The sequence below is a fragment of the Labeo rohita genome, chromosome 4 (assembly GCF_022985175.1).
Source record: "Labeo rohita strain BAU-BD-2019 chromosome 4, IGBB_LRoh.1.0, whole genome shotgun sequence".
NCBI classification, from domain to species: Eukaryota; Metazoa; Chordata; class Actinopteri; order Cypriniformes; family Cyprinidae; genus Labeo; species Labeo rohita.
The window spans coordinates 46309791-46337586 of NC_066872.1; the positions used below are offsets into that span (position 1 = coordinate 46309791).

The 27796-nt window shown below is 40.4% G+C and overlaps 3 protein-coding genes across 4 annotated transcripts; 2 read left to right on the plus strand and 1 right to left on the minus strand.

Annotated features, from left to right (window-relative positions):
* Nucleotides 1-349: 349 nt before the first annotated feature.
* On the plus strand, nt 350-9282 carry tmem181 (transmembrane protein 181). Of its 2 annotated transcripts, none has more exons than XM_051107864.1 (17): nt 350-603; nt 2567-2670; nt 3250-3311; nt 3881-3968; nt 4055-4179; nt 4274-4402; nt 5647-5727; nt 5822-5921; nt 6113-6243; nt 6314-6405; nt 6485-6542; nt 6702-6804; nt 6910-6961; nt 7073-7155; nt 7467-7556; nt 7639-7705; nt 7785-9282. In XM_051107864.1, exons 1-17 carry the CDS (start codon nt 464-466, stop codon nt 7867-7869), a joined length of 1590 nt encoding a protein of 529 aa, XP_050963821.1. In that variant the 5' UTR covers nt 350-463; the 3' UTR covers nt 7870-9282. The 2 variants fall into 2 exon arrangements, with proteins under 2 accessions (XP_050963821.1, XP_050963822.1); XM_051107865.1 differs by lacking the exon at nt 350-603 and adding an exon at nt 948-1102.
* A 60-nt stretch (nt 9283-9342) lies between these two features.
* dynlt1b (dynein light chain Tctex-type 1b) lies at nt 9343-11597 on the minus strand. The gene is made up of 5 exons (XM_051107866.1): nt 11457-11597; nt 10964-11005; nt 10764-10887; nt 10326-10403; nt 9343-9489 (listed from the first exon to the last, which is right to left on the minus strand). Exons 1-5 carry the CDS (start codon nt 11595-11597, stop codon nt 9419-9421), a joined length of 456 nt encoding a protein of 151 aa, XP_050963823.1. The 3' UTR covers nt 9343-9418.
* A 10133-nt stretch (nt 11598-21730) lies between these two features.
* Nucleotides 21731-27483, plus strand: mansc1 (MANSC domain containing 1). The gene is made up of 4 exons (XM_051107390.1): nt 21731-22536; nt 24200-24485; nt 24571-24711; nt 25780-27483. The coding sequence occupies exons 2-4, from the start codon at nt 24251-24253 to the stop codon at nt 26676-26678; spliced, it is 1275 nt and encodes a 424-aa protein (XP_050963347.1). The 5' UTR covers nt 21731-22536; nt 24200-24250; the 3' UTR covers nt 26679-27483.
* Nucleotides 27484-27796: the final 313 nt, after the last annotated feature.

Consider the following 27796-nt stretch of genomic DNA (forward strand, 5'->3'; position numbering starts at 1 on the left):
TGTGTGTGTCAGTGCTGCTGAGGTTGACACAAATAGATAAAGTGCTATAAAAGAAACGCTCAACAGTGTCTTTTGGATGTTTTCTTTATGAAACACTTTACGAAAAACCAAAAAGCCCAAAATCTCAAACTTCACAAGTGCTTGGAAAAAAGTGTTTGTGCCTGCAGTGTCTCCCCTAAACATATGACAGAAAAGTCAAGTCACAGTATTGAGTGACTTAACTCGTATTCAGCGTTAATCTTTAGGGTAGGTTAGGGTCTATGAGCCCTATGTAGTGTGCCCTACCCGGCGAACAGAACCCTGTCCGTGGTGCTGAACGCGCCCGATCACGTGACCGCCCCCCGCGCGCCTCCGGTGTTCAGCAGATCCTCGAACCCGCACAACTGAACAGCATCGCCTGCGTTTCCCCTCCATAGAGCGGCTGAAAAAAAACACCATCAAACGCCATTTTCAATGAGGAGACATGGAGCGGCCGGACAGCGACTACTGCAGCTTTGAGAACCCGCTGATCAGCGAGATGAAGCAGTTCTGCAAGAGAATACAAGAAGCCTGCAACGAGCTCAAGGAGGATCTGACGCCCTACAAAAACGAGCGCTTCTACAGGTAGGTTAGCGTCTGAAACACTGCGGATAAATCATGCGTGTCGAAGCGTTTGGCTCAACACACTCTGCGTGAATCCGATGAAATCGTGTTTCATACACAAACAACGGCGCGTGAAAAAACGTGAACACATCCCTACACCTGTCCTTCATTTCTCATGATGAACTGACCAAACAGAGTCGTACCATGCAACATAAATCTGTATTGTTTGTCTTTTAAATGTGCGGTAAATGCTCGTTTTGAGTGAATTCCGGCCACACTGAAGCTGCTCTTTGCGGCGTTAAATCGCAGCATTTGATCAACAACCAATTACAATTGTTTAGCAAATCGTACCAATTGATATAAAACCAATAACGCAGATGGCACATGCGCACTGCGGCGGAGGTCACATGACCTCGTGAGGGTGACGTCAGCGGGCTGATGTGTGCGGATGTGCGCCGCCAACAAACATAATTCTGCTTTATTCGCGTCGCAAATGGAGTAAAAGCAGCGCGATGGAGCGGTAAGTGTGCGGAAGACGATCACGACATCACATACACACACGGAGAGGCGCGGGAGTCCGGTAAACGCGCGTTCGGCTCGGTTTCGCGGCCTTTCTCGGCGAATGTCCAGATGTTTGAGTGAAACTCAACTCACGTGCGCGCGCTTCACAGCGTGTTTACTGTTATGAATAATTCATTGATTATATGTGGAGTTTAACGATATTTAGAGATGCTTTGTGTGTCGTGTTTGCGGCTGTCTGGGGCGGAGAGGGGGTTCGATCTTCAACTGGCTGGCAGGAGCCGCCACTGGCAGGTCACGTGACCAGTGGCTGGCGGCAGCTGCCAGTCTGATTCTGGCAGGTCACGTGACCTGTCAGTGGCGGGCTTACTGGCAGCTGCCATCTGGCAGTATGCCTCAACAAGTTTCAGCAACAACAGATTTTCGGCAGATTTTGTGTTCAGTTCTTTATTTTTAGCGCGATTAACGTGTTTAAATGGCGGTGATTCCGACTGGTAGGTTAATGCCGCGAGAGCGCTCCGAGTTCAGCGCGTTTCTGCCATTCCTCCTACAAGGAAGTATATTATTTCATGATCATTAATATCTTCTTATATGGGTCTTGTTTTTTAATTTGCCGACGTTTATGGAGTTTTATTATGAATAAAATGTTTAAATGGCCGTGGTTTCAACTGGCAGCTTGTTGTCGCTTCCACTGGTCGCTCAGTCAGTCAGCCGCTCTGCCACTCTTGCTACAAGGAAATATATTATTTCATGATCATTAATATATTCTTATGGGTCTAGTCTTTTAATTTGTCGACAAATTCAGTCACAGAATCAGACTGGCAGCTGCCACCAGCCACTGACAGGTCACATGACCTGTCAGTGGCGGCTCCTGCCAGCCAGTTGAAGATCGAACCCCTACTGCTCGGGCGGGTGGATGCTGTGGGCGTGATCTCATTTCATCTCATTTCATTTCATTTCATTTAATTTTTTTCATTTTGATCTATTAATCGGTCGCTTGAAACCAGTTTTGGCTCTCGCAGCTTGTTAGTTACTGATCTCATCGTTGTCGATAATACTTAAAGATTGAAGGAGTGCGCACGTGACCTCATTTCATATTTTAATATCAGTGTTCTGGTGTGTTGTTGAGGGTCTCTCGCCCTGTTCACACCTGTCAGAAATGCCACATATTAATAACCACAATAATAACTTTTACAGACCATTACAGTGTAAGTACTTCAGTGAATATAGACATACATATGATTGAATATATTTGCAATTTTTAAAACTATCAGTTATATCAATTAAATATTCAATATGTGAAAATAATTGCGTTTTTGTATTTATATGTTATCTGTATAATCATATGCATTTTAATATATGTTAAATATATGCTGTCATAATGTATGTATAACAGTGGACAGACTTCAGTAAGGCTGACTGTGCTGTGTATGTTTGCAGTCTCATGACTCTGTGTTTGCTGTAGGTTGGCCCCCATGCGTCTCTACACTCTCTCTAAGAGGCACTTTGTTCTGGTGTTCGTGGTTTTCTTCTTCTGCTTCGGCGTCTCCACCCTCATCGGCGTGTCAGGTAAGAGCTCTGATTTCCTGCAGACAGAGGCCTGATTCAGGAGCCGTGACCGTTTCCCAGCATTCACCTGCTCGCCTGCTGCTTTGTTTGATCGAGGCCTGTAATTAGTTGTGTGGATGAAGATCATGTGCTTCACAATGACTTAATCCTAATGCTGTCGTTCATAACCCTCAGAGACATCTAGTGTATTAAAGTCCCAACTCTTGTTCGAAGCAGTTAAAAAAGCCTGTTTATTTGAACATATTTACTATTTAAATCTTCCATTGTGATCAAGTTACTAAACCATTTAATTGTAATTAATATTACTAGTCCAAATCATGAAACATATAGTTTTAATATCCACTGGCTAAAAAGTGCTTATATATTCTAGATCTAGTAGTACGTGTTGTGTTCCCACCGTACACAGACGGCGCTGTGTTTCAGTAACTTTACACCACTGATTCAGGAGTGAGGAATGAAAGAGTGTTTTCTTAGAAAAAGGGACTGTGGCTGATTTACATCATGGCAGGATTGAACAGACAAAGCAAGGCGTTATTATGAGAGAGATAAACGTAAACGTGATAAATGTCTCTCCTGCAGGACCCAAGATCATTAGTGAGAATTATTGCAACGGTTTGAGCATCAGCAACGATGGATCAAAGGTGAGACGCATGCAATCAACTGCTCCATAATTTCTTTTTTTCTTTTTTTTTTTTTGGTGATACATTACCATTCAGATGTAAGAAATAAACACTTTTATTCATCAAGGATGCATTAAATTGCTCAAAAGTGACAGTAAAGAGATTTCGTTATGTTACAAAAATTTCTATTTCAAATAAATGCTGTTCTTTTGAATCCTGAAAATAAAATATATGACGGTTTCCACAAAAATATGGTGCAGCACAACTGTTTTCAGCATTGAGCATCAAATCAGCATATTAGAATGACTTCTGAAGGGTCATGTGACACTGAAGACTGGAGTAATGATGCTGAAAATTCAACTTTGATCACAGCGATCAGTTACATTTTAACAGATATTCACACAGCAAACAAATATTTTGAATTGTAATAATATTTCACTGTTTTTACTGTATATTTGATCAAATAAATGCAGCCTTGGTGAGCAGAAGAGACTTCTTTCAGAAACATTACAACATGAATTATTCCAAGTCTTTGATGGATAGCGTAAGCCTGTGTTTTGGTGGTTAAATGTGATCCGTTTTGTCGTCAGACTGGCCCTTTCGACCTCAGATCTCAGCCGCTGTCCAACTACAACCAGCAGCTGTGGCTCACGTGCATCATTCAGCTGGAAGACAACAGTGAGACGCGTCCGCACTCATTCACTGATTGACGGCTGGTGTGGGGTTTGTGAGTGTGTTTTAGTGCTGACGGAGCCTGTGTTCAGTTGTAGATTTGAGCTCGGTAGAGTTCGGGATGAACGTGGAGCTGCAGGGCGTGATGCAGGACGCCAGCGTGATGCGCATCAGCGACAACGTGCACAACAAGAACCGCAGCCTCCACTGCGCCGCCGTGAGTCCTGACGCTGATCTCCGTGTGACGCTCCTGCTTTCATTCAGGTCCTCACAAGTGTGTGTGTGTGTGTGTGTGTGTGTGTGTTGTACAGCATCAGCAGGCGTGTGATGAGATCATCGTGCTGCATCTGGGATATCTGAACTACACGCAGTACAAGATCAACGTCAGCTTCACAAACCTGCAGGACAGACTGAAAAACATCAAAAACGTGACTTTTGTGGTGAGTTCAGATTTGAACACTGTAAAATAGACCTAGTATTAGGTCATTTGTTGCCAATAACAATAACAAATTAACAAAGTAAGAGTGAAGATTTTTTTCTAATTTTTTATATATATATAATATATACATATATATATATATATATATATATATATATGTGTGTGTGTATGAATAAGCTATAATGAACTGATCACAACAACAAAAACTTTGGTTTGGCTAACAAAAACATTTTACAAAATATAATCTACAAAAAGTGAAAAACTATGTTCAAAAACCCCATTTAATGTCCTAAACTTTATATAGACACAAGTTCATAAATATATTCGGGATGTCGATTTAACGCGTTAATATGGTTTGATTCATTATGGAAAAAATAACGTGTTAAAATGAATGCATTACTGCACCCGTCCAGACTCGTCTGGCGTCTTACACTGATGAACACGATGCGGGACGACTGACTATGAGAATGCAGTTATATGAGCCTGAAATTCAAGATTTTATGTCTTGTATATCATATGATAGAGTTTAGCAATATCACACCAGCACGAGTGCTGCTTTTGATTCATACAGCAGTTCATTGAACACAATAATGGCTTTATTTAATTTTTTTTTTTTTTTTAACCGTAATTTGTCAGCCCAAACTGATGTGTGATTCATTTGTTGGCACATCATGTGATTGCTGGGATCAGTTTCACAGAAACATGTTTAACAACCTTTTTGAAATAAACTCTGTTGTAGGAACAAGATGTATGTATGTATTCTTTTAAATCCAGGCATTACCAAGTTGTGTATACAAGGTGTCATACTGGACATACTAGATTAACTCATGGACGTTTATTGATTGGTGAAGAAGCACCAAAATGTCAATATTGAGACACTTGACGGTGAAGCGTGTGCTTTTGTCCTGCCCAATATTTAATGTCATGAGACAAAGGTTGTTATCAGGACAAACTCTTAAGGACTTGTTTTCTAAGATGGACCCAGAAAAACGTTTAGTTTCTTTCGAAAGTAAATGTGAGGAATCTTTTATAAAATTTTATGTGCATTTTGTTTTATAACTGCTTTAAATTTTTGTATTTCGTATTGTGCACAACTGTATTGATTTTCTCTGTATGTGTAGTTTTTGTTTGCCATGAAATGCCTGTGAAGTCCGTAAATCAAGTCAAGTCACAGAAACATGTTGTGAAGTGTGCTGCAGGAGTACATGAACACACGACTGATCTCGTGTCTCTGTGTTTTGTCAGTTTAAGATGTACAACGCCACGTTCTCTCAGGTGGAGATCTGGTTCCGCTTCGTGTTTGTGGTGATGACCTTCATAGTGACTGTAAGTTACAGGCGCAGACCGCCGGCATGTGTGAGCAGATCCTCAGCAGATGATGATGATGATGATGATGATGATGATGTGTTTGTGTGTGTAGTGCATGTTCGCTCACTCCTTACGCAAGTTCTCCATGAGGGACTGGGGAATCGAGCAGAAGTGGATGTCCATTCTTCTTCCTCTGCTGCTTCTGTATAACGGTGAGAACGTTCTCCTCGTATCACACATTTCACTTCCATTTCATTACCACAGAATAACTAAAAACGCACCACCGCTGAGATGTTTGATGTTTTTACTGCGTTTGTGATCAATGAAATGCAGCTGTGGTGAGCAGAAGAGACTCTTTCAGAAACGTAGTGTGTATATCTGACGTAGCGATGTTGTGCTGCAGATCCGTTCTTCCCGCTGTCGTTCCTGGTCAACAGCTGGTTTCCGGGCACGCTGGACACGTTCTTCCAGGCTCTGTTCCTGTGCGCGCTGCTGCTCTTCTGGCTGTGCGTGTATCACGGCATCCGAGTGCAGGTACGTTCTCCGACGGCCCTCGTCAATGCGCGTCGTCCGCGGCTCCGCTCACCTGTGCTTTCGTCCGCAGGGCGAGAGGAAGTTCCTGACCTTCTACCTGCCCAAGCTGGTGATCGTCGGGCTGCTGTGGTTATCGGCCGTCACGCTGGGAATCTGGCAAACGTGAGAAATGCTTTCCGCTGTTTTCTGCTGTCACTGCTGGTGTCTTATGGGATTTTCATCATATTTTTATTATTATCAGGGTAAATGAGCTTCAGGATCCCACGTATCAGTACAAAGTGGACATCCAGAACTTCCAGGTGAGTTTCCTTCAGCTCCGACTGTTTCTGCGAAATAAAATGACATCTGTCAAAATATATAGTATTACTGAATAAGAAAAAGAATATTGTTTTCAGAAAATAAGTCACACTAGGTCAAAACTGCATTAAGTGAAATAAACATTTGTGTGTGTGTTGTAGGGCATGAAGATCTTCTTCCTGCTGCTGGTGTGTGTGTACGTGCTGTATCTGGTGTTTCTGGTGCTGCGCGCCTGCTCCGAGCTCAAGAACATGCCCTACACAGGTAACACACGCCACTGACACCTCAACAACACACACACACACACACACACACCCGTACCCGTGTGACCGTGCATGTTTGTGACGGTCGTCTGATTGGTTTGCTCAGATCTGCGTCTGAAGTTCCTGACGGTGCTGACGCTGCTGGTGCTGGTGATCAGGTACAGTAGAAATACAGCAGCATCTCATTCATCACACACACAGAGACATGTAAACACATGCTTTCAGATGAGGGAGGTGGTTTGTGTTATTTCCTCTTCCTGTTTCCTCAGCGTGGTTATTCTGTACCTGAGATTCGGCTCCAAGGCTTTGCAAGACAACTTTGTTGCTGAACTTTCCACTCACTACCAGAATTATATCCTTTCATTAGAGATCGTACAGGATTCACTCACACGTCCAGCAGCTGTGATTCGTCCCTATAAAATCATCACTACGAAACAATTGTTCAAGTTAAACCAAGCAAAAATAGTTGAAGTAGAATAAGAGTTTTTGTTAAGATAATTTTTTCCTTTGCAAGTAACTTTTTTTTGTTGTTGTTGTTGTTGTTGTTATTTTTATAGTTTTTATTAATGTATATTTTTATTTCAGTTCAGTTACTTTAGTACTTCAAGTTGAAAAGAGTTTAAAGTGGTTTGTCTGTGGTTTTCCTGAGCGTTTTTTCTCTACCAGCTGAATTTCTTTCCTTCTACGGCCTTCTGAACTTCTATCTCTACACGTTAGCGTTCGTCTACTCGCCCTCCAGAAACGCTCTTTACGGTGAGTCTGTCGGCGCTGACATACGGAGCGTTTCAGCAGTAAATCTTGCCTTTGTCATGTAGGTGTGTGTTTGCGTGTCCAGATTCACAGCTGAAGGACAATCCCGCGTTCTCCATGCTCAACGACTCGGACGATGAAGTCATTTACGGGTACGTTCGTTACATCACATCATTTACCCGATCCGAACGACCCGCTCTGATCATCTTGTCTGGATCTGTTTTTCTGAAGGAGCGACTATGAGGAAATGCCTCTTCAGAACGGCCGCGCCATCAAAGCCAGCGCCAAATACCAGGACGAGAGTGAAAGCGACTGAAAGCGGAGTGACGCCGGATTGCTGGTGTATCTTTGAGGGTGTATATAAACTAGCTGTCCAAACGATGCCAGTGTGTAAATATACAGGCGATATATTTTTAACGATACAGTGGCGTTTATGAATGTCAGTCGAGACGCACTGAACCCCAGTGAGTGTCGGTGAAGGGCAGCGTGCAAATATCAGCATGACATCTGATCTCAGATCAGCTGTGACTGATGCTCAGTGTTCAACCACTATTGGGGTGAATGTCATATTTCACCTCGAAATTAATAGGAGAAAAATGAATCATGTATATTTTCAAGAAGCCCATTTTTAATGAGATAATTAAGCACATTTCACTCCTGTAATGATGAAAATCGTCCTGATTTCTCATTACCATCAGCATACGCTAAATTCAGTCATACAAATATTTATTTGACGTAAGGTGTACTTTTACAAAATGTATTTAAGTGTAAACATTCTAAAAAAAATAACTTGTAAATATTTTCATTACAATATTGTCATTTTGGGTTTTCTTTGCAATGCAGTAATAACAATTTAGGGTAAAATGTGCTTAATTGTCATGAAAATAAGTATGTGAAGGGTCAAAATAGCCATCTTGTCAATATTTTTTCTTTTGATCTTTGAGTGAAATGTATTGGGAATTTCTCGACAGTGTTTGTGATTCGGCCGTAGGTTTTTCTCATCGATCAGACTCCGTTTGTGTGTGAGGACGCTGCTCGTTTGCATATTTCTAATGATTTCTGGCTCGTTTGAGCCGTTTTGCCAATATGGAGATCCTGTGTGCTCGTGTGAGTCTCTCTGGTTGTGGATGAGAAAATCGAGTCTCTGCGTTCACTGGATGTTGTCGTTTAACATTCCTAAAACCCTCTTTGCCCACATTCCTCTTTTATTGTGGCTGTACGCATTTCTCTCTTGCTGTCTTTGTGTATTTATGATGATGTATTATTTTGTGGGACTGAATCACTTCCAGGGTCCCGTTCAGGACAGAAGCGCCTTGTTTTTGTCACTGTAAGCAATGTAAACGGTTGGCTCTGCTGTCTTAAGGCTGTTGGAGTGGAGCTGTAATGCCGGTTGAGGGTCTGTTCGGACTCTAGAATGCTGTTGTGCTCCTAAATGTTGATTTGCTTTACACATTTCTGTTTACTTGAGTTTAAAGCAGCAGGTTGTTGTTGTGTGATTGAGTGGTTTATCTGTCTGCTGGACTTCACGAAATGTCCCAGAAGCACTATGTGATGAGTGATAATGATGGTCACGGGACGTCCGGTTCGCTGTGCCTTTCAACATGTACGTGAGATCATTCCCAGACCCGCTGACCTCAGTCCAGACGAACTCGTGGCGAGGAGCTTTCCTTCAACTGCACTGTTGTGACGTCTCAGCGAATGTGGAATAAAATGTTCAGACATTTTTTAACTTGTGAATTTGTGGGCTTTTATTGTACATGGTCATGGTTTTAATGCAGAAATACTGAAGCTTTACATGCCGTCTGATGGCAGTGTGAATGTGAACACAGGCAGGAGGGGTGTGTGTGTGTGTGTCTGACGTGAGACTAAATGGCGAGTCCGAACACACTGACGATGCAGTACAAGTGTTTATTTTCCCATCTGACCGTGCAGCTGCCTGCAGAAGAGACAAAATAAATACAGTGTTTCACATTTGCTCATATTACTACATCATATATTATCCTGAATTTATAAAGTATATAGGCCTATAAAATAAAAAATAATAATAAACTGCAACTGAAGGGCAAAGTTTTTGTCATAAACGACAGACAAAATGTCAAAGATTAGTGAATAAGCCTAAGAAATGTTTAATATTAGGTGATATTTTTGCAGCTTTAAGCTACATTTATTTCTGGAAACCTTGTGAATGACTGAATGGAGATTAATGACATACTGCAATATTCCTGTGAAATTACACCTTAAAAATGGAAACAACAGTATGGTTAAAATATATAGTACTTCTAATAACTTTTGCTAATGTTCTGGCAAGATTCCGTGATGAACAAACATTCTTCAGTAATGTTAACAGAACATTCATGCACAGCTTTATGCTTTTTAATAATGTTCTGTAAACATTAAAACAAAAACATTATTTCTACACTATTCATACAATGTTTTGTCCTGAAATGTTTCAGTTGGATGTTCATCTAATGTTTTTAAAATGTTACAACTTGTTTCACAATGTTCAAAGAACATTTAAAAGTAACATTCCTATAATGTTTCAAAACCTTAACGGAACAGAACGTTTTCTTTGTGTTGGCATAACCAAGAAAACCAACCTGGATGTTTGAATGTTAAAGGAACATCAGAATTAACTTTTTTTAAATTTTTTTTTTATTTGAGCATTGGCTAACCGGTCTTAAAAAAGCTCTTAGCTGCTCAGAGGGGGTGTGTGTGTGTGTGTGTAAGTGCTGTTCACATTTCTGTTTGAACAGAACTCCAGCTGACCCGTACCATCTGTAGTGTTGTCCCAGAAACACGAAGAGGCCGACTGCAGTCCTGCGCCGTTCTTCTGCATTATAATGCATGTGACTGATGGAAAGAAGAGAACAGATCATCAGTCTTCAGTGAAACAACAGAGCTCAACTTCAGCTCTGCTACAGGAACAGTTTGGTCAAAAATGACCATGTGAGATGAGGATGAGTTTGTTTGTTCATCAGGTTTGTAGAAATGTGTCCATCACCGTCTCACCAGTGCTCTCATTCTGACGGCACCCATTCACAGAGGATCCGTTGGTGAGACAGTGATGGACTGAATGACAGGTCTCTACAAATCTGATGAACAAACAAACTCATCCCAATTTGGGATGGTCTGAGCATATTTTCAGTAGTTTGTTTTTTTATCTGAACTGTTCCTCTGTGTGTGTGTGTGTGTGTGTGATGTGAATCTGACCGATGTATTTGAAGGGTTTGCCCAGTTTACTGATCTGACCCAGACACTGCTCCACCACACTGGACGTCCATTGATTCACACGCTTGTGCTCATACGGGTTCCTCCCGATCACTGCTTCAAGAGACTGAGAACACGACGAAGACGATCAGACCAAACACGACATGACACTCAGAATCAAGGCCGACAGAAGACAAACGCACCTCTTTAACGATGCTGCTCACCTCATCCACCACGAACGCGGTCTGGAGGAAATCAAATACGAGAAAACACGATAAAAACATGTTTATGACGTGATGCAGTTGTGAGGACTGTGCTGTACATTCTAGAGCAGGGCGGCGAACTCCGGTCCTGTAGTTCAGCTCCAACACTAATAAACTCTTGTGCCTGCTGTTTTCTAGTCGCCCTTCGCACCTCCATGAGCTTCTTCAGGTGTGTTCGATCAGGACTGAAGCACAACTCTGCAGGCTGCGACTCTCCAGAACCGACGTTCGCCGCCCCTGCTCCAGACAAACGAGTCAGCCGCTGATTCTTTGATGAAATCGAGTCCCGTGAACGCGCTCCTGCTTCAGTCACTAACCCGATGTTTACCGCAGCGCCGAGAAAAAACCCGGAAATGTAACACATGACTTCTGAAAGCAAACACCTTTACTTTACTTCTGATTGAGTTTATTGCAAACACTTGATCGTCTTTACCTCTTCTGCGCTCTGATCGTCGTCCATGTTGCGTCGTTGTCGTCGCTCGGAGCCCCAGCGGTTGTCATGGAAATGACGCACACGTCGCTCACTACGCCCAGACGACGTAGCAAGGGACAGACCTTTACTAACTCTACACATTTTCAGATGTATAATTTTGATGGTGCTTTTTGTTTGATATTCACTGTGAGATTTAGCTCCATCTGTGAGTCCGATTCCGCTGCTTTACACAGAACCGCTTTAAAAGTGAGCGTCGCTTCTGTTTATATTTTGGGTGACGACGAAAGTGACACGTGCTCTTAGTTTTCTTTTTAAATATCATGTTGAATTTGGAGTCACACGTATACAAATATTAAATATGTCAAATAAAATGCATGTACCTAAATATAAAAATATGTCAAGAACGTGTTAAGACATTGCAGAATCGCATCAAAACAGTTTGTGTCGGTGTGCGATCAGTGATGTGAATCAGCTGCGACTGAACTCGAGCTCATTTCATTCACGAGCAAACGCGACTGACGGAGACGCTCGTCTGTGAGCAGCGATGGCTTTGACGAGGCGCCGTTTGTGACCGGAGACCGGCACCGGTTCCGGTTCATGACGCGGATAATAACAGATGAACGGACACCACTCCAGATTCACACCGGACACCGGACGAGGGAAGTGGGAAGTGTGCTGTTGTTGTCCGTTACATATTACAAATATTTTACTATAATAAATGACTACAGTTAAAGTTATTTGAGATAAAAATGGCATGAAATTTCGCAATTATATTCACCAAAGTGATCACAGTTAATAATATTATCACGGTATTATTAAAATGTACTGGAAATGTTCCAGAAGTACTGAAATCAATTTTAAAAACAGAAAATCTTGGTTGAGTGACTTACAGCATAATATGAAATCATGCACTACTCCAATAGGCCTAATGTTCTGATCAAATAAATAAATAGATAAAATGATAAACTTCACATTTCAGCCTTTAAACTGAGTCCGGTAAAGATCTACAACAGTAATTTGGTCCCATTTTCACATTGGTCTGAGGACAAACAGACGCGCTGAATGAGGATGTGATTCCTCTGTCTGACAGCAGGTTGTGACGAGCTGAAATGAGGGAGGAAGCAAATGGAGGTTTATTGAGAAGACAGAATGTGAACAAAGTCTGATGGTGAAGTCTCTCGGCTGGGTGAGGCAGGGGTTAGACGGCAGGCAGTGAAGTGGCGTGAGTCCCGTGGTGGTTGAAGTCCAGGTGGTGCAGACACGAAGACACCACGAAATCCAACACGAAATGATCCCAACTGAAGACTGACACACACGAAGACAGAACCAACACCGCGACATCCAGTCGAACTATCGGACGAGGGGAGAGAGAATGAGGTGAGTATTTATAGGCTGAGGTAATGGGAAACACCTCAGCTGAGCGAGCACACGATCACATGACAAACCAACAGATCACGAGACGTCAGAACACGGCAGATCTGTGAACCGTGGCCGTTTCTCAATATGCGTTCTTGTCTGTACTTGTGTTCTGGCGGACTTGTGAAACGTCATCAGTCGTCGCCCAAGTACTGTTCCAATTTAAAGTTCACATCTGGCCAAGTACAGTTCAAATCCCCGGATGTGTTCTTGCTCCGCCCCTTTTATCAAGGATGCATCAAGAGGAGACTTGTGCGAACTTGAGCAGCCATGTATCCCAGAATGCATTTCGCACCAATCAGCGAGCGTTAATGGCGGAGGCGAAATCCCGCATAATTTTCAAAATATTACTGTTATTCTGTCATGAAATAAAGTTTTAAGAGTATTTCAGGCGAGAATGTCGTTGTTTAAAACTCAAATCTGCAGTTTATTTACAAAGACCGCGCCTATTTGAAAATTTGTTTCGCCGATTTCGGACATGTGAGTTCCAGGCGAACACCGGGAGCTCAGTGGTCGTTTTTTTTTTTTTTTTTTTTTTTTTTTTTTTTTCAAAAGCTTTATTTTCAATTTACAATATGTCAGATAAACTTGAACTGAAATTTACATCAAGAACTCGTTTGAGGAAAAAACATGTGCTCGCATTTAAAACAGTACCAACTCACACCATATCGACAAAATAAGATAGATTAAAATAATTATAAAACAAAACAATAAATAAATAAATAAATAAAATTATTATACAGGGGCTGACAAAACAACATAGTGCTTCAAGCATTTTTAAGAACATAGGACTGTAAAAAAAAAAAAAAACCTCAAGGAGCAAGAGACTCTGACATTGTTTCATATAACTCACTTATGGACTGGTTATCTTCCGATAACACCTTTAGAGATGCTATATAATTTTTTATTTCATTCTTAAAACAGTTTATGTTGGGCTTGCTATTATTCCACTTATTCTTATGTATATGATATTTCCCCATAATGAAAATAATGTTCACCATTTTAGATACCTTTTTTGACAGACCATCCATATATATTATCACTTGAAATTTGTTAAACAAAGAGTTGTTGATCCCAATTTTTAACCATCGATATACATCCTTCCAAAACCCCATTGTGACTGAACAAGAGAAAAAAAGGTGTTCAATTGTTTCGTTTTCTGTCATACAAAAAACACACGGATTAACTTCAAAATTGAACCTTTTCCTTAGGGTTTCAGCAGCAGGATAAATATTATTTATTAATTTAAACTGAATTTCTTTTACCTTGGGTGAAATTGGCCATTTAAGATAGCTACAAAAAGTCTTTGTTAATGTAACTTGATTATCTGTTATCTTTATTTTCGTTGGCTTTTTGATATCATAGAATAGCTTTTCTTTAAACACACTTCCAAGTATTTTGTTGTTACATTTTCTTTCTCCAAATTTCAATTCACCAATTTTTAAATCGGGAAGTTTAACAGTCACATTTGGATTTGTAAGGACATTTTTAATCATGAATTTTAAGGGAAGTGGAATAGCTCTACTGATTTGGTTAAATTCTTTATAAGAGCATCTTAAATTAAATTTTTCGACAAAGGAATTAAACTGCAACAGACTGCCATTTTCATCCATCAAGTCCTTAACATATAGAATATTTTTATCATACCATTCTTGTTTAAATAATGTCTTCCTGTTAATTAATATGGTTCTATTATTCCACAAGGTGGAGCTATGCGGTGTGAAGTTGTGAGTGAACATCATTTTCCAGTAGAGAAGTATTTGTTTATGGAAGTCGGACAGTTTGATTGGTAGTTTAGTTATTTCAAAGTCACACCTTAACAAAAATTCTAATCCACCAACATTTTGGAAAATACATTTTGGTATGTGGAACCATATGGAATTTGGTTGTGTCAAATAAGCTTTAACCCAGTTCATCTTTAATACACCTATCATGGATTCAAAGTCAGCAGCTTTCAGCCCACCATGTTTATAGTCTTTAACCATCACAGATTTTTTAAGGTAGTGTGTCTTATTTTTCCATATGAAATTAAAAATGATTGAATTGACCTTTTTAATCATTTGGGGGGGGACATAAAGAGATTGACAAGGATATATTAATTTTGATAAACCTTCTGCTTTTGTTAATAAGATCCTGCCAAGAATAGAGAGGTCTCTCATGAGCCAATGATTGAGAGATTTTTTCATACTCTCTATTTTCTCTTCAATGTTTAGTTGTTCCCTCTTATCTCTATCTTTAGACATTATTAATCCTAGGTATTTTAGTTCAGTTTTGACAGGTATGGAGTCTATATTTGTCTCAGCACATGGATGAAGACATAGTATTTCACATTTTTTCAAGTTTAGACATAAACCTGAAGCTTTGGAAAAAACTGATATTATATCTAGGGCTTTTCGAATTAAAGATTTATCTTTCAAAAAGATTACTGTGTCATCTGCAAATTGACTTATTCGATATTCGTAATTGAAAATGGTGATTCCTTTAATTTGAAGGTGATTTACGATTAGATATGCTAGCATTTGTGTACATAAAATAAATAGTTTTGGTGAGATAGGACAACCTTGTCTAATACCACGCGAAATCTTGATTTTTGGTGTCATTCCAGGGTTGAGGGAGATGTAACTATAAATATCATTGTAAAACATTTTTATGATTTTGCAGAACTCTTCTCCAAATCCGAATTTTTTGAGCACCGTAAACATGAAATCATGTTCCACAGTGTCGAAAGCTTTGAAGAAATCTATGAATAAAACAAGACTATCTGATTGAATGAATGATTGGTAGTCAATCATATCTAGAATCAGTCGAATATGATTGTGAATATATCTTCCTTTTATAAAAGCTGATTGATACTCTTCGATAAGTTTTCCAATTACATGCTTTAAGCGATTTGCATAAACTAAAGCAAGAAGTTTATAATCGCTGCATAATAAGGTTATTGGTCTCCAGTTGTCCAGCATCAACAAATCTTTTGAGGTTTTGGTAATAAGGTTATCAATCCTGTCTTCATAGTAGGGGACAAACATCCTTCCTTAATGCATTCTAAAAAAGCTTTACATAGTAACTTTTTGATATCTGTCCAAAAATGCTTTAGGAATTCAGATGTTAACCCATCTATTCCGGGGGATTTACCGTTTTTCATTTTTTTTAATGCAGTTTCAATTTCTATTATAGTTAATTCTTCTTCAAGCATGTGTTTGTCTTCTACATCCAGTTTTTTAATGTTTTCCTCAATTTTTTCAAATAAAAATTCACAGTCTAATTTGTTAAATTTTGATTTATATATGTTACCATAAAAGAGACTAATTTCATCTTGGACTAATTTCTGATCTTCAATTGTTATACCATTTATCATAAGTTTACTTTTTTTTTTTACTTTGTCTTTGTTTTTCAAGTCCGAAGAAATAAGTTGAACTTTTTCACCCTTTTCAATCCATCTAGCTCTTGATCGAACATAAGCTCCATTTGCCTTTGTTGTGTACATGTCATCTAATTGGGACTGCAATAACTTTAATTCAGTAATGTTGTCTAAGGATAAGTGTACATTACTTGTTAGTTGATTGATTTTGTCAATTAGATTCTTTTGCTTCTGTTTCCTTATACATGACAGTTTTTTACCTGTGTCAACTGCTATTTGTCTTGTTTTGAACTTAAACCATTCCCATTTACTGATATCACTCATGTCTAGCTTTTCAACCTCCGGGACAAGAGACTTCACCTGTTCACAAAATTCAGCATTTTGTAAGAAATCATTATTAAACTTCCAGATATTTGGAGAATTCAATTGTTGTTTGGACGTTAATAAGTTTAGACTAATCATGCAATGGTCTGTAAGCGGAGAGGCTGATATTTTACAATCTGAAATATCACTACATAACTCACATGAAATCAGCCAGTAGTCTAATCTTGAACATTGACCGTTTCCTGCAGAGTTATACCATGTAAACTGAACTGATGTTGGATTTAATGCTCTCCAATAATCAATTAAATGCGTTGTTGTACATAAAGACAGTATAGTGTCGCTATATACATGTTGAGAGTTCCTATGAGGTAATCGGTCTAGCCATGAATCAGGGGCTATATTATGATCTCCTCCCAATATCACTTTATCTGAATCATATGTTGTTTTCCATTCCATTATAAGTTGGCTTAATTTTGCATACAACTTCACATTGATTGCTTGGTTGTTAAAGCCATACACGCATATCAAAATATAACGTTTGTCATTTGTTTCCACAACCACCATTAACCAGTGACCTTCAGTATCTTTTTTATGATCCATTATGTTACCTGGAAATCTATTAAACAGTATCATGACTCCTGCTGAGTGTGATGTTCCATGTGCAAAGAAGGCGTAATCCCCCATTGAATTTTCCAAAATTTTTCATTATCCATAACAGAATGAGTCTCCTGTAAAAAGATGCATTGCGATTTCTGATCCTTACAAAAAAAAAAATGGCTTTACGCTTAGTAATGTTATTTAATCCCCTAACATTCAATGATATAAAAGAAAGTATGGTTGTTCTAAATGCGCTAAACTTTTTTTTTTTTTTTTTTTTTTTTTTCTTTCTTCTTTTTTTTTTTTTTTTGCAGGAATGAACATGTTGTCCTGAGTAACATATCAAAAATATAGCAAAAAAAAAAACCAATCAATTAAACTTTCACCTGGTAAGATTCATACTAACAGAATATGTTTAAATAAAATACCTGAGAGTTTGTTTCTGTAAACTTAAATACACCTTACCATGTTACTGACTTTTTGCTCTGAATAAGCAGAAAGTGCCTGAGCATTCGCTTACTACACAACAATTAGGGGTCAACTCTGCGTCCATCAATGAGAGCATATCCTTCTCTTAGGGAGGCCTTTTTTCCGTTTCTTCTGGCTTCTTGCACCTTAGGCCAAAGCTTAGCACGAGCCTCACGATCTTCTTTTGAGAAGTCCTCCTTGAACTGAATGTTCATCTCTCTGCACACTCTTGCCTCTCTTGATCTCCTCCATACTTCATCACGGACAGTTCGCAAGGCAAACTGGATGATTATAGGTCTGGGCATCCTGTTGGTAGCTGCATCGTTCTTCTTTCCCAAGCGGTGCACTGTGTCGACTGACTCACGGAGTTTCTCCACTGACACCGGGATCACTCTTGTAAGGATGCCGATCACAGTCTCTCTTGTATCCTCTTTGTCTTTTTCAGGAAGGCCCATCAGTCTAAGATCCCACCTTCTCTTATATCTGGCTTGCTCCAAACAGATCTGCTTCAGTGATGCATTTTCTTTTTCAACATTAACATTTCTTCCTTCACTTTGCTTATTTCTTCCTTATTTTCTCTCACTGCTTGTGTGTTAGCTTCCATTCGACTTTCAAAAGCTTTCAGTCTGTCATCTTGTTCATCAAATCTCTTTATCAAAGTTTGAATAGCATCTAAGATGGTTTCATTTGTTATCTCACCCGGCTGTTTTCCCACATCTTGATTCTTTGATTTCATTTTCTTGGGATTTGGACTAGGCAAAGGTGTGTGGTTATGAGACATTTTCCGATTTTCTTCCTCCATTTCCTCTATTTCTTCTTCCTCACATGCCTCACGTAGGGCCGTCAGGTTATAGTCGTGGTCTGTTAGTAGTTGAGCTTTAGCCGCTTTGCTAACGTTAGCCATCTCGTTCACGTTGCAGAAAAGAAAAAGAAAAATCGAGTAAAGGTGGTCAGCTTCGAAAAAACAAAACTCTCTGGGGCTGAGATGTTGTTCGTGCAGTTCTTATGTGAAGTTGCTGGGGGTTTTTTCTGTCTGAGATTAAATGTTTAGGACGATTTCAAGACTTTAATAACGAGCCTGCAAAAAACGCTACCGCTCACTCCGCCATCATAACTCCTCCAGCTCAGTGGTCGTGTATCCCGCAGAGAGAGCCTCACCACGGCTAGTCCTTCTGACGTTTGCCGCTGGTCCTCACGTCTCTGTAGTGGTTAATCGAGAGGTGTAATTCGTTTTGGGTAAATCTTACAGTTAATTTTTGGTCTCGTTAATCTATTAATGGTCTCGTGAATCTTATCAAAGTTATGCTTCATAAATTATTTATCAATCGTAATTCAATGCTGACTTTTTAACATGCATTCGACTGAATTGTTTTTGTCTTCATTTCCGATTACATATGTCTCTTATACGTTATACCTATACTTTTATAATGGCTAATATTGTTAATTAAAACTGACATTTAACAAAAAAGGCAGAGCTGTGCTTGTCATGTTTCATTTTATTATATATAAAGTAAAGATGTATTATACACAGTGCACATATCGTCTAAATCACATATTAATATGTTTTAATTTTTTTTAATGAGTACGAAAAGAGGGTTGTGGTTAATGTTTTGAAGAAAACAAAGAGGCAGTGGTGTTTGATATCACTTCGTTTTATTGTAATGCGTGTACGCGTTGCGTGAACCACATTTTTGTCGCTATTAATATGTTTAGATACAGAAACAGAAAAGAGGCAGTGTTGTTTGATATAACATTTCGTTTCACTGTAATGTTGTACATTCCCTGAACTACATTTTTGCAGCTATTAATATGGTTAAATTAAAACGAAAATAGGCAGTGGTGGTTGATATCATATTTCGTCGTATTGTAAATACATACAGTGAACATAACCGGAGTAGAAAAGGCGAGCTGACTGACGTTATCAAGTACACTGCTGTTCCATTTGCAGAATTACACGACTTGCGTCCTCCCGTCCTCGGGAGTTCGTACTCCCAAGTCAAACTACCAAGTCCGAACTACAAAGGACGCAAGTCCGAACTTTGCGTACTTGGTATTGAGAAACGGCCCGTGACACAGGTGGCGCAGCAGAAATCGAGCTGTTTCCACAGTAACCGCTGTAAACAAAGCAGCGCTGTGCACATTTAAACCATCGATTTTTATTGTAAAATGATGGACATTTTACGATTTAATTATCATTTTATTAATAATTCACTTTTCACTTTTACCAATTACATTTCCAAAGCAAAATTAACATGTTTACTGGCTCATCAACTATGGAAGATCCATTGTTGCCGTCTGAAAACAATATAATCATAGTAATTGGCGTCCGATTTTCGCAATTCTCCGCACGGAACTTACACACCCCTCCGCTTACCATGGTACAATGAATAACACATGAATCTGTGTGAATATATCCAAACAAAACCAATGAAAGACGAAAGAGAAAGACAAAAAATAAAAAAAACAGATTTTCTAGCGTTTATCAACGTAGACAATTAAATAATACACACAAAATGATTATTTGGGGCATATTCCTAAGTGGTCATTTACAGAAAGACTGTTTTAGCCAAAAAATATGGGCAGTTTTCACCTCGCGCTCAGAGATTTGATTAGAATGCCTTACCTAGTCGCATAAGGTCTTTGTATTATATATATACTTTCATATTAATGATTTATATCACGACTTTACACATTACAGCGGCGGCTGTGTGTCGCCCTCTAGTGCCGCAGACGCGCCACAGCACCATCAACAACATGCGCGCACACGACTGCAGAGCTTTATTCGTTCGGTCATACGTACATTTATCAGGATGAACTGACTTGATTTACACACTCCAACGTATTTTATAGCTTCATAATTCAGTAATAATAATAATAATAATAAACGCTGCTGCTGTAGATGCGCTTCATGTTTGTGTCCAGCAGGCGGCAGTAACGCGCAAACAGCTCTTATGACGCGCTCGCTTTCTCTAAAGGATCATGGGTAATGTAGTTCTCACCTGGAATGTAGTTCTCACCGCTGTTAAACGGGATTATTTCATAAAAATGAGACCCAACTGGCTTTAAAAAGCATACACTATTGGTTAATGTTCTCGTAGCTCTTTCTTAGATTTAACCCTAACCCTAATAATAAATAATTACATGTATTTCTAATAATAATTAAATTAATAGAGCTTATGACAGCTTAATCGCACTATAACAGAATGATCTTTTTCAGACGTATTAACGAGCATTTATTTTATAAAATAAAAGTAAATTTAAAAGTACTTGTTGCTTCATATTTACTATCACTTGATAAACTATGAATCAATCAATAAATATATAAAAAAAAAAGCGTTTTATTGATTTTCTCTGCACTTCTCTGTTGTTCTCTGTAATGTTGTATTACTGGTGGAATTTTTGCAAGTTAAAAAAAAAAAGCTGAAATTGTGTGCGCTGTTTTCTTCTCTGTCAGATGATCGGCTGTGTGTCGCCCTCTAGTGCTGCAGACGCGCCACAGCGACAACACAATGAGCGCTATTAAAACATACATTCATTCGTTTTAGAATAGAGATAGTCGACTACATTCAAAGTGGAAAAAAACGCGAATTACCGTAAAGTCTTTGTCCTTTGAGTAATTTTGAGTTATAATATACATTAATAATATGCTATTTGTTTTCAAGATAATGATATACCCTGCCTGTTTTTCTTTTTCTATGAATATTCTGACGTTTGTCTTAGTATTTCGTTTGCCACGACTGAGATATCCCACAATTATGTGTTCATAGGCACAAAAATTGCAATAAAAAGCATGTGCGTCACGAGCGCGCGCACGTCACATTTAAGAGTATTTGTAGTTTTGCCATACGTGTATTTAATTATTTATTGTACATGTTTATGTATTTATTCATGCACTTGATTTACGTTAGTGACAAATCACACAAACGTACCTTTTCTGTTTTAATATCAAATAATGTTTGCGCTGAAAATAATAGAGGCGCTTCGTGTTTGTGAGCAGCAGGTGGCGCACATGTGCAAAACATATATTTAATCGCCAATAACATCAATGAAATTTCTCTTAATCTCATTCATAAATATAACTGCAGCAATTTCTGTCTTGTAAACAGACTTGCCTGTGATAGTAATATAACTTTTACAGTCCAGAAATATCTAAAAACATCTATAATTCGAAAAACGAGAGCTGTGAATGTGTTCATGTAAATATTTTAATTTAATATGACCTTTGATATTTATTTGTAAATGTAATATTTACCCATCATACAAATAACAAAGGATTTACGTTTATTATGACTTCAAAATACAGCAGGTAATAAGTTTTTATTATTATTTTTAAAATCCCGCACAAGTGAAGCTCCGCACTTGTTTTTGTTCTCTGTAGTGTTGTATTATTGAAGAAATCTATTTATTTATTGAAAATAATGAACAAAATACGCATGTATAATGGCATTGATGAATGCAAATAAACAGGTATTAAGCAAAGCACGTATCAGCCACACACAAAAATAACGAATAAAAAGTCAAATTTGCGAATGAAAACGGAGAAGTCAACAGGAAGTGCGGTGCGCTGTTTTCTTCTCCGTCAGGTGATCGGCTGTGTGTCGCCCTCTAGTGCTGCAGACGCGCCACAGCGTCAACCAGCGACAACACAATGAGCGCGCGTCACATTCCGAGTTTACGAAGACAAATTCAGTTTACAAGCGTTTGAGCCGCAGAAGGACGCGCGAGGAAATCAGCGCTTCGTTTATGACGGATGAACATTTAGCGCTTCATTTACGGCTGTTGAACATTTAGATCTGTGAGCATCAGCGTGTGTGAGCGAGAGACGGCATCATCATCATCATCACCATCATCATCATCATCATCATCCAGCGGAGGACAAAGACACAGAAATGGGTCACAGCAGCGGCTGATCTCAGGGTAAGTGTTTGATCTCCATCGGCTGCTGAAGCTTCATCGTGTCCAAATCACAGCGATATTTCACACGACGCGCGTTTGTGTTCGCGAATCGACTCCGTGCGAATCTGTTTCTCTGTGTGTGTGTGTGTGTGTGTGTGTGTGTGCGATTCTTCGCTCGGTTTCTGGTTTCAGGGTTTTGTCCACGCGGATAACGGGACGCGATGTGTGTTGTGTCGATGAGCGAATAAAACCAGTCGTTCATTTCCTTACGCGACATTCGCTCTTTAAAGCAGTTCACGTGGCTTTAATCCAGTGAATTCGGCGGTTTTTAGGTGTTCTGTGTTTCATAAGGGTTGCATCACGACGATGGCCCACACACGCCGGACACTCTTCCAGTGATGCTCAGTCTCCATGGCGACCAGCGCAGCATCAGCACCACATCACACTACTTTCGGCGATTTCTCCATGACGCTGCGCTCATCGGTCACATCGGTGATCTCTGCTTCAGAACAGCAGCACGTCTGTACACGCGGGATGAGTGATGTGATGATGAGGGCAGAGGTGAGGCTGTAGTTTTATGATGTGTGTGATGAACATTCCTCTGCAGCAGAACAAAGTTCGTCCTGTGTGTTTGTGAGCCGTGACCGGATCGGATGGAGATCAGGTCAGTCTGCTGTCGTCCTTCATCACTGTTTGCTCAGAATTATTACAAAACGCGTCACTATTCCACATTCACTGAGCTGATTCTTGAAAGGCCTTGAGCGGCGAGTATTCCCAACAAATGTCAGTTCTGTTGCTGTAAATCAGGGGCTTGACATCACTGAAGGCCGGACACTGCAGGTGAATAGGCTAAAAAACAATGAACCAATAGTTATCACCTTACTTCCCCAGTGGATCGATTACACTGATAATTGCAAACATTTTTTGCACAAGTTTTGTCAGATGATTAAATATGCAAATGAGATTTAATGAAATATGTGCTCATTTGTAGAAGAAAAATCTAAACGCTGGATGAAGTCAGTTTCAAAATTCTTGTTTCATTTTTTGACATTTTAGAGTCAAATGTTTTTACAGAGGGGATCTGGGGTATCTGTCACTCCGTAATTCAGAAAACAGTATATTTTTGGGGGAATAAAATGTTGTAAATAATCAAGCAAATTACATATGAACAAATCCCTCTGTAAAAACCTTCAGGAATAAAACAGTAAAGTGTGGTGTGTGTAAGTGCTGCTGAAGTGTTGATTTATGGCTCAGTGTAGGAGAAAAAACCCGGTTTGAGAAAATGGCTTTTAAAAATATGTAATTGAAGTCTACTGACACAAATAGATAAAGTGCTATAAAAGAAACACTCAACGGTGTCTTTTGGATGTTTTCTTTCCACTAGACTGAAAAAACACTTTATGAAAAATTAAAAAGTGGTGTGTGCAGTGTCTCACCTTAACCTAATATAGAACACACTTCCTTATGCCGCAACAATAATGAACGTAGATTTGTCTGAATGTTCAGTGTGTCATGTCGTGTGTGTGTAGGTTGGGATCAGAGTTTGCACGAGAGCTGATGACGGGGTCAAACTCTTTGGACTTCAGTATCCATAAACGGGCTGGAACAGATAACGTGATCCAGACCGAGTTGCTCGTTCGCTTTCTCTCGGGTCTTTGATCGTAGACTGGTTTGTTGTGTGCAGGTCTGTGAGGACGTCCGTCTCTTCTGCTCTGTGTTCCTCAAACATCTCGTCATGTTCGTCGGCTCTGGACCGGTCGGGACGTCCGTCCTGCTGCTGTGTCTCCTCCTGCACGCCTGCGGCGGGACGCCGGACTCCGACAGAGAACTGTGTTACTCTCGGCAGCACCGGGACGTCACCGTAAACGTGCGCTTGGCTCTTGAACAGAAGGGAACCGTCATGGTGGCCAAAGCCAAGCCGTCCGAGAAAGACTGCATCTTGACCTGCTGCTCGGAGGACGTCGGCCCAGGTACGACACGAACACAAACACGAAGGCCGTTCGTCGCCGTCTCACGCGTGCGGAGCTCTGCTGATGTGCTGTGATGTTCTCTTAGGTGTGAAGTGTAATCTGGTGGTGTATAAACCGCCGGAGCGGCCCGGAGCGCTCAACTGTCAGCTCTTCCACTGTCCGAACGAGAGAGACTGTCCGCTGATGACGGCCAGCGCTGGAATCAACACTTACAACATATACAAGGGTGAGCAGAGCCACAGTAACATCAGATCTCTGTCAGACTCCTCGTGCACACCATAATCTCACTGGATTCTTACAATTAGTGCCATATTGATTGTAATATTTCCTACTGACACACTACAGCAAAAGATAGAAATAACTGCTTAAAACCATTTTTTGCTGGTGAAAATGCTAATGGCCTAAAACTTCTGCACAGTTGTGTGTGTGTGTGCGTGTGTTTTTGTGACATATCAGGACACAAGTTTGTATAATGACATGGGTATGGCATAGATATTACAAGGAGGAGGTGAATTATGAAGACATTCTAAGTGTCCTTATAATTCTAAAGGCTAATAAATCATGCAGAATGAGTTTTTTTGAGAAAGTAAAAATGTGCACAGTTTCCTGTGAGGGCTAGGTTTAGGTGTAGGCTGATGTGTACAGTATAAAAACAATAGAAGTCTATGGAAAGTGCCTGCAAATCACAAAAACAAACCTGTGTGTGTCACTAAAAGCAGCTGGAGCGCTCCGGTCGTCCACTAGAGGTCACTCCACCCCAGACTACTGTCACTAGCAAAGAATGACTCAATCAACCAGGCTTAAGGCCCAGATATACTTCTCTTTCTGCGTTCCGTTCTGTCTCGTGCACAGCCGCATCCACACAGCTTTCAAATCATTCTCATGCGCAGATGAGCACGGGTCGCCAAGTTTGACACATCCGTAGTCCCCCGAAACGCCATCGGGCTACTTTTGGGCTAGTTCAGGGCTAGTAGCAATTGAGTGCGTTTTGTGGTGAAAACCTGATAACCCTACCACGATCCCAAAAATTGCATGTATGCAGACAGGGTGTGCGGCTGTCCGTGAGCCCTCCTGATGACCAAAATTAGGTAAAAAAAGGTAAAAATGTATAAAACATATTTAAAAGCAACAAAAGCTAATAAAATGGCAAAAACACAACTATATTAGTAAAACTAAAATGAAAATGAACATGGAAAAATAGAAAAACTAATTCAGAATATGAATAAAAACTGCAGTAATGTCTCTGATACTAAAATCAAACTGGTTGGTTTCTGCAATTGATTTGATCTTTCAGGTGTGTCTCATCCGACAACGAAAGGAACTGGAAGAATAACAGCCAAACCTGCAGCACCACAACTAACCACAACTACACCCACGACAACCACAACGACACCTGCAACAAAAGCCACAACTACAACTACACTTACAACTACAACCACAACTACAAGTACAACACCACCACCACCACCACCACCACCACCACCAACAACAACAACAACAACAACAACAACAACAACAACAACAACAACAACAACAACCACATCCAGCAGCAGTGAACCCACTGAAGAAGCGCTGACCGAGTCAGAATCACCCGTGATGCTGGAAACCGTCGCTATGACGACCGCACCCACTACCACGGCAACCAGCACCACCCAGTCCACCACCACGACTAAAAGCGCCAGCACTAAAGCGCCGCGTCCTCCTCCACGAGCGCCCGTCAAACCCAACCGACCCAGAAAACCCAGCAAACCCTCCAGAACGGAGACGCACTCAGCGAAGCCCGTCAGAGCCACGCCGATCCCTACGACGCGCCCCACGAGCAGCGCACCGGCCACCACCACCACCACAACAACAGCAACTACAACAACCACGACAGCTTCGACCACCTCCACTACAACCACCACAGCGACGCCCTCGACCGCGCCGCCTCCGGCCCCCGAGAGAACCACGGCGGTGGCCGTTGAGCTCGAGAGCGACCCGAAGCGCCGGGATTTCGGTCATCCCGTTCTGTCTCTTCCAGGGAAGCCCAAGGTGTCGCGGGTGATGTGGAAGAACAGCCTGGTGGCCATCGTGGTGATCACGCTCATCTTCCTGGCGCTCATCCTCTCTCTGGTGGCCCGTAAAGCCATGGAGTCGTTCGACAGGCGTCACTACACCAGACTGGAGCTCAACGACCTGCATTACGAGGTCTGAAACGCCGCCGGCGCGACAATCCAATGGAGAAACGTGTTTTCCCGTTGACTCGCTGGGAAAAAAGCTTTGTATTTTAATATTTAGGCCGTTTGGTTTTGACACTGAACACTGTCGACGCTTCATCTGTGAATAGAGGTGAATGGAGATTTGAGGAGAGAAATAAAAGCAATACACTGAACTCAGGTCGCCTCCACTGATGAAGTTAAGAGTGAGACGGTGAGCGGCGTCACTGCTGTAACTCCTGTTTAGTTTTGTCAGTAAGCTGCGCGAGGACTGTAGAAACGCAGCGTCGGCTCTCGGTAAACGTCACTTGTGTTCTGTTGAAATGGGCTTTTGCGAGAAGAGCCTCAGCTGATATGGTGGCTGTTTATTTCACTGTGTTTTCCTGATCCAGAGCACAGATCTCCTTCACCGATGGATGCGACGCTCATCCGTTTGTGCACCTCTCTCATGTGTTTTTACTGTATTATTATTATTATTATTACTCCACGTGACTGCAGGCAAAATCTTCACGTGCATTTCATGTTTTCGGTGTAACTGAACGAGTGGCGCGTGTGAATGTGGCTATTTGTAATTCACTGCATTTTTTTGGATAATTGTCTGCTTCAATGATGACTGAACAACAGCATGAGATTCAGAAATCTGTCCGCTTCATTCCGTTTGTTTTGATCTTATTCTGCTTCAGTATTTTCTAATCTGTTATTATATGTTGTTGGTAAATTTTTGGTGAGCCTTGGCTTTTACAGACACCTTAAGATTAATGTGATTATTTCTCTTTCAAGAAATAAAAGGGAGTCTTTTTCAATATTTAACAGCTTTATCACTTTTTTTTTTTTTTTTTTTAAAAAAAGGTAAACGAAGAGTGCTGGAGGTATTTATTAAATATTGGTTATTAATGTTCTGATATGAGTTACGCAAATACAGAAACAACCGCAAATGACAATGTTTCAAAAACATTTCAATTTTTTGAAAGTTAAATGTGACACTAACAAATGCTGTTCTTCTGAACTTAAAAAAAAAAATACTGGGCAGCACAACTGTTTTCACTGTTGATATAGAAGTGTTAGCATGCAAATCAGCATATTAGACTGATTTCTGAAGGATCATGTGACACTGAA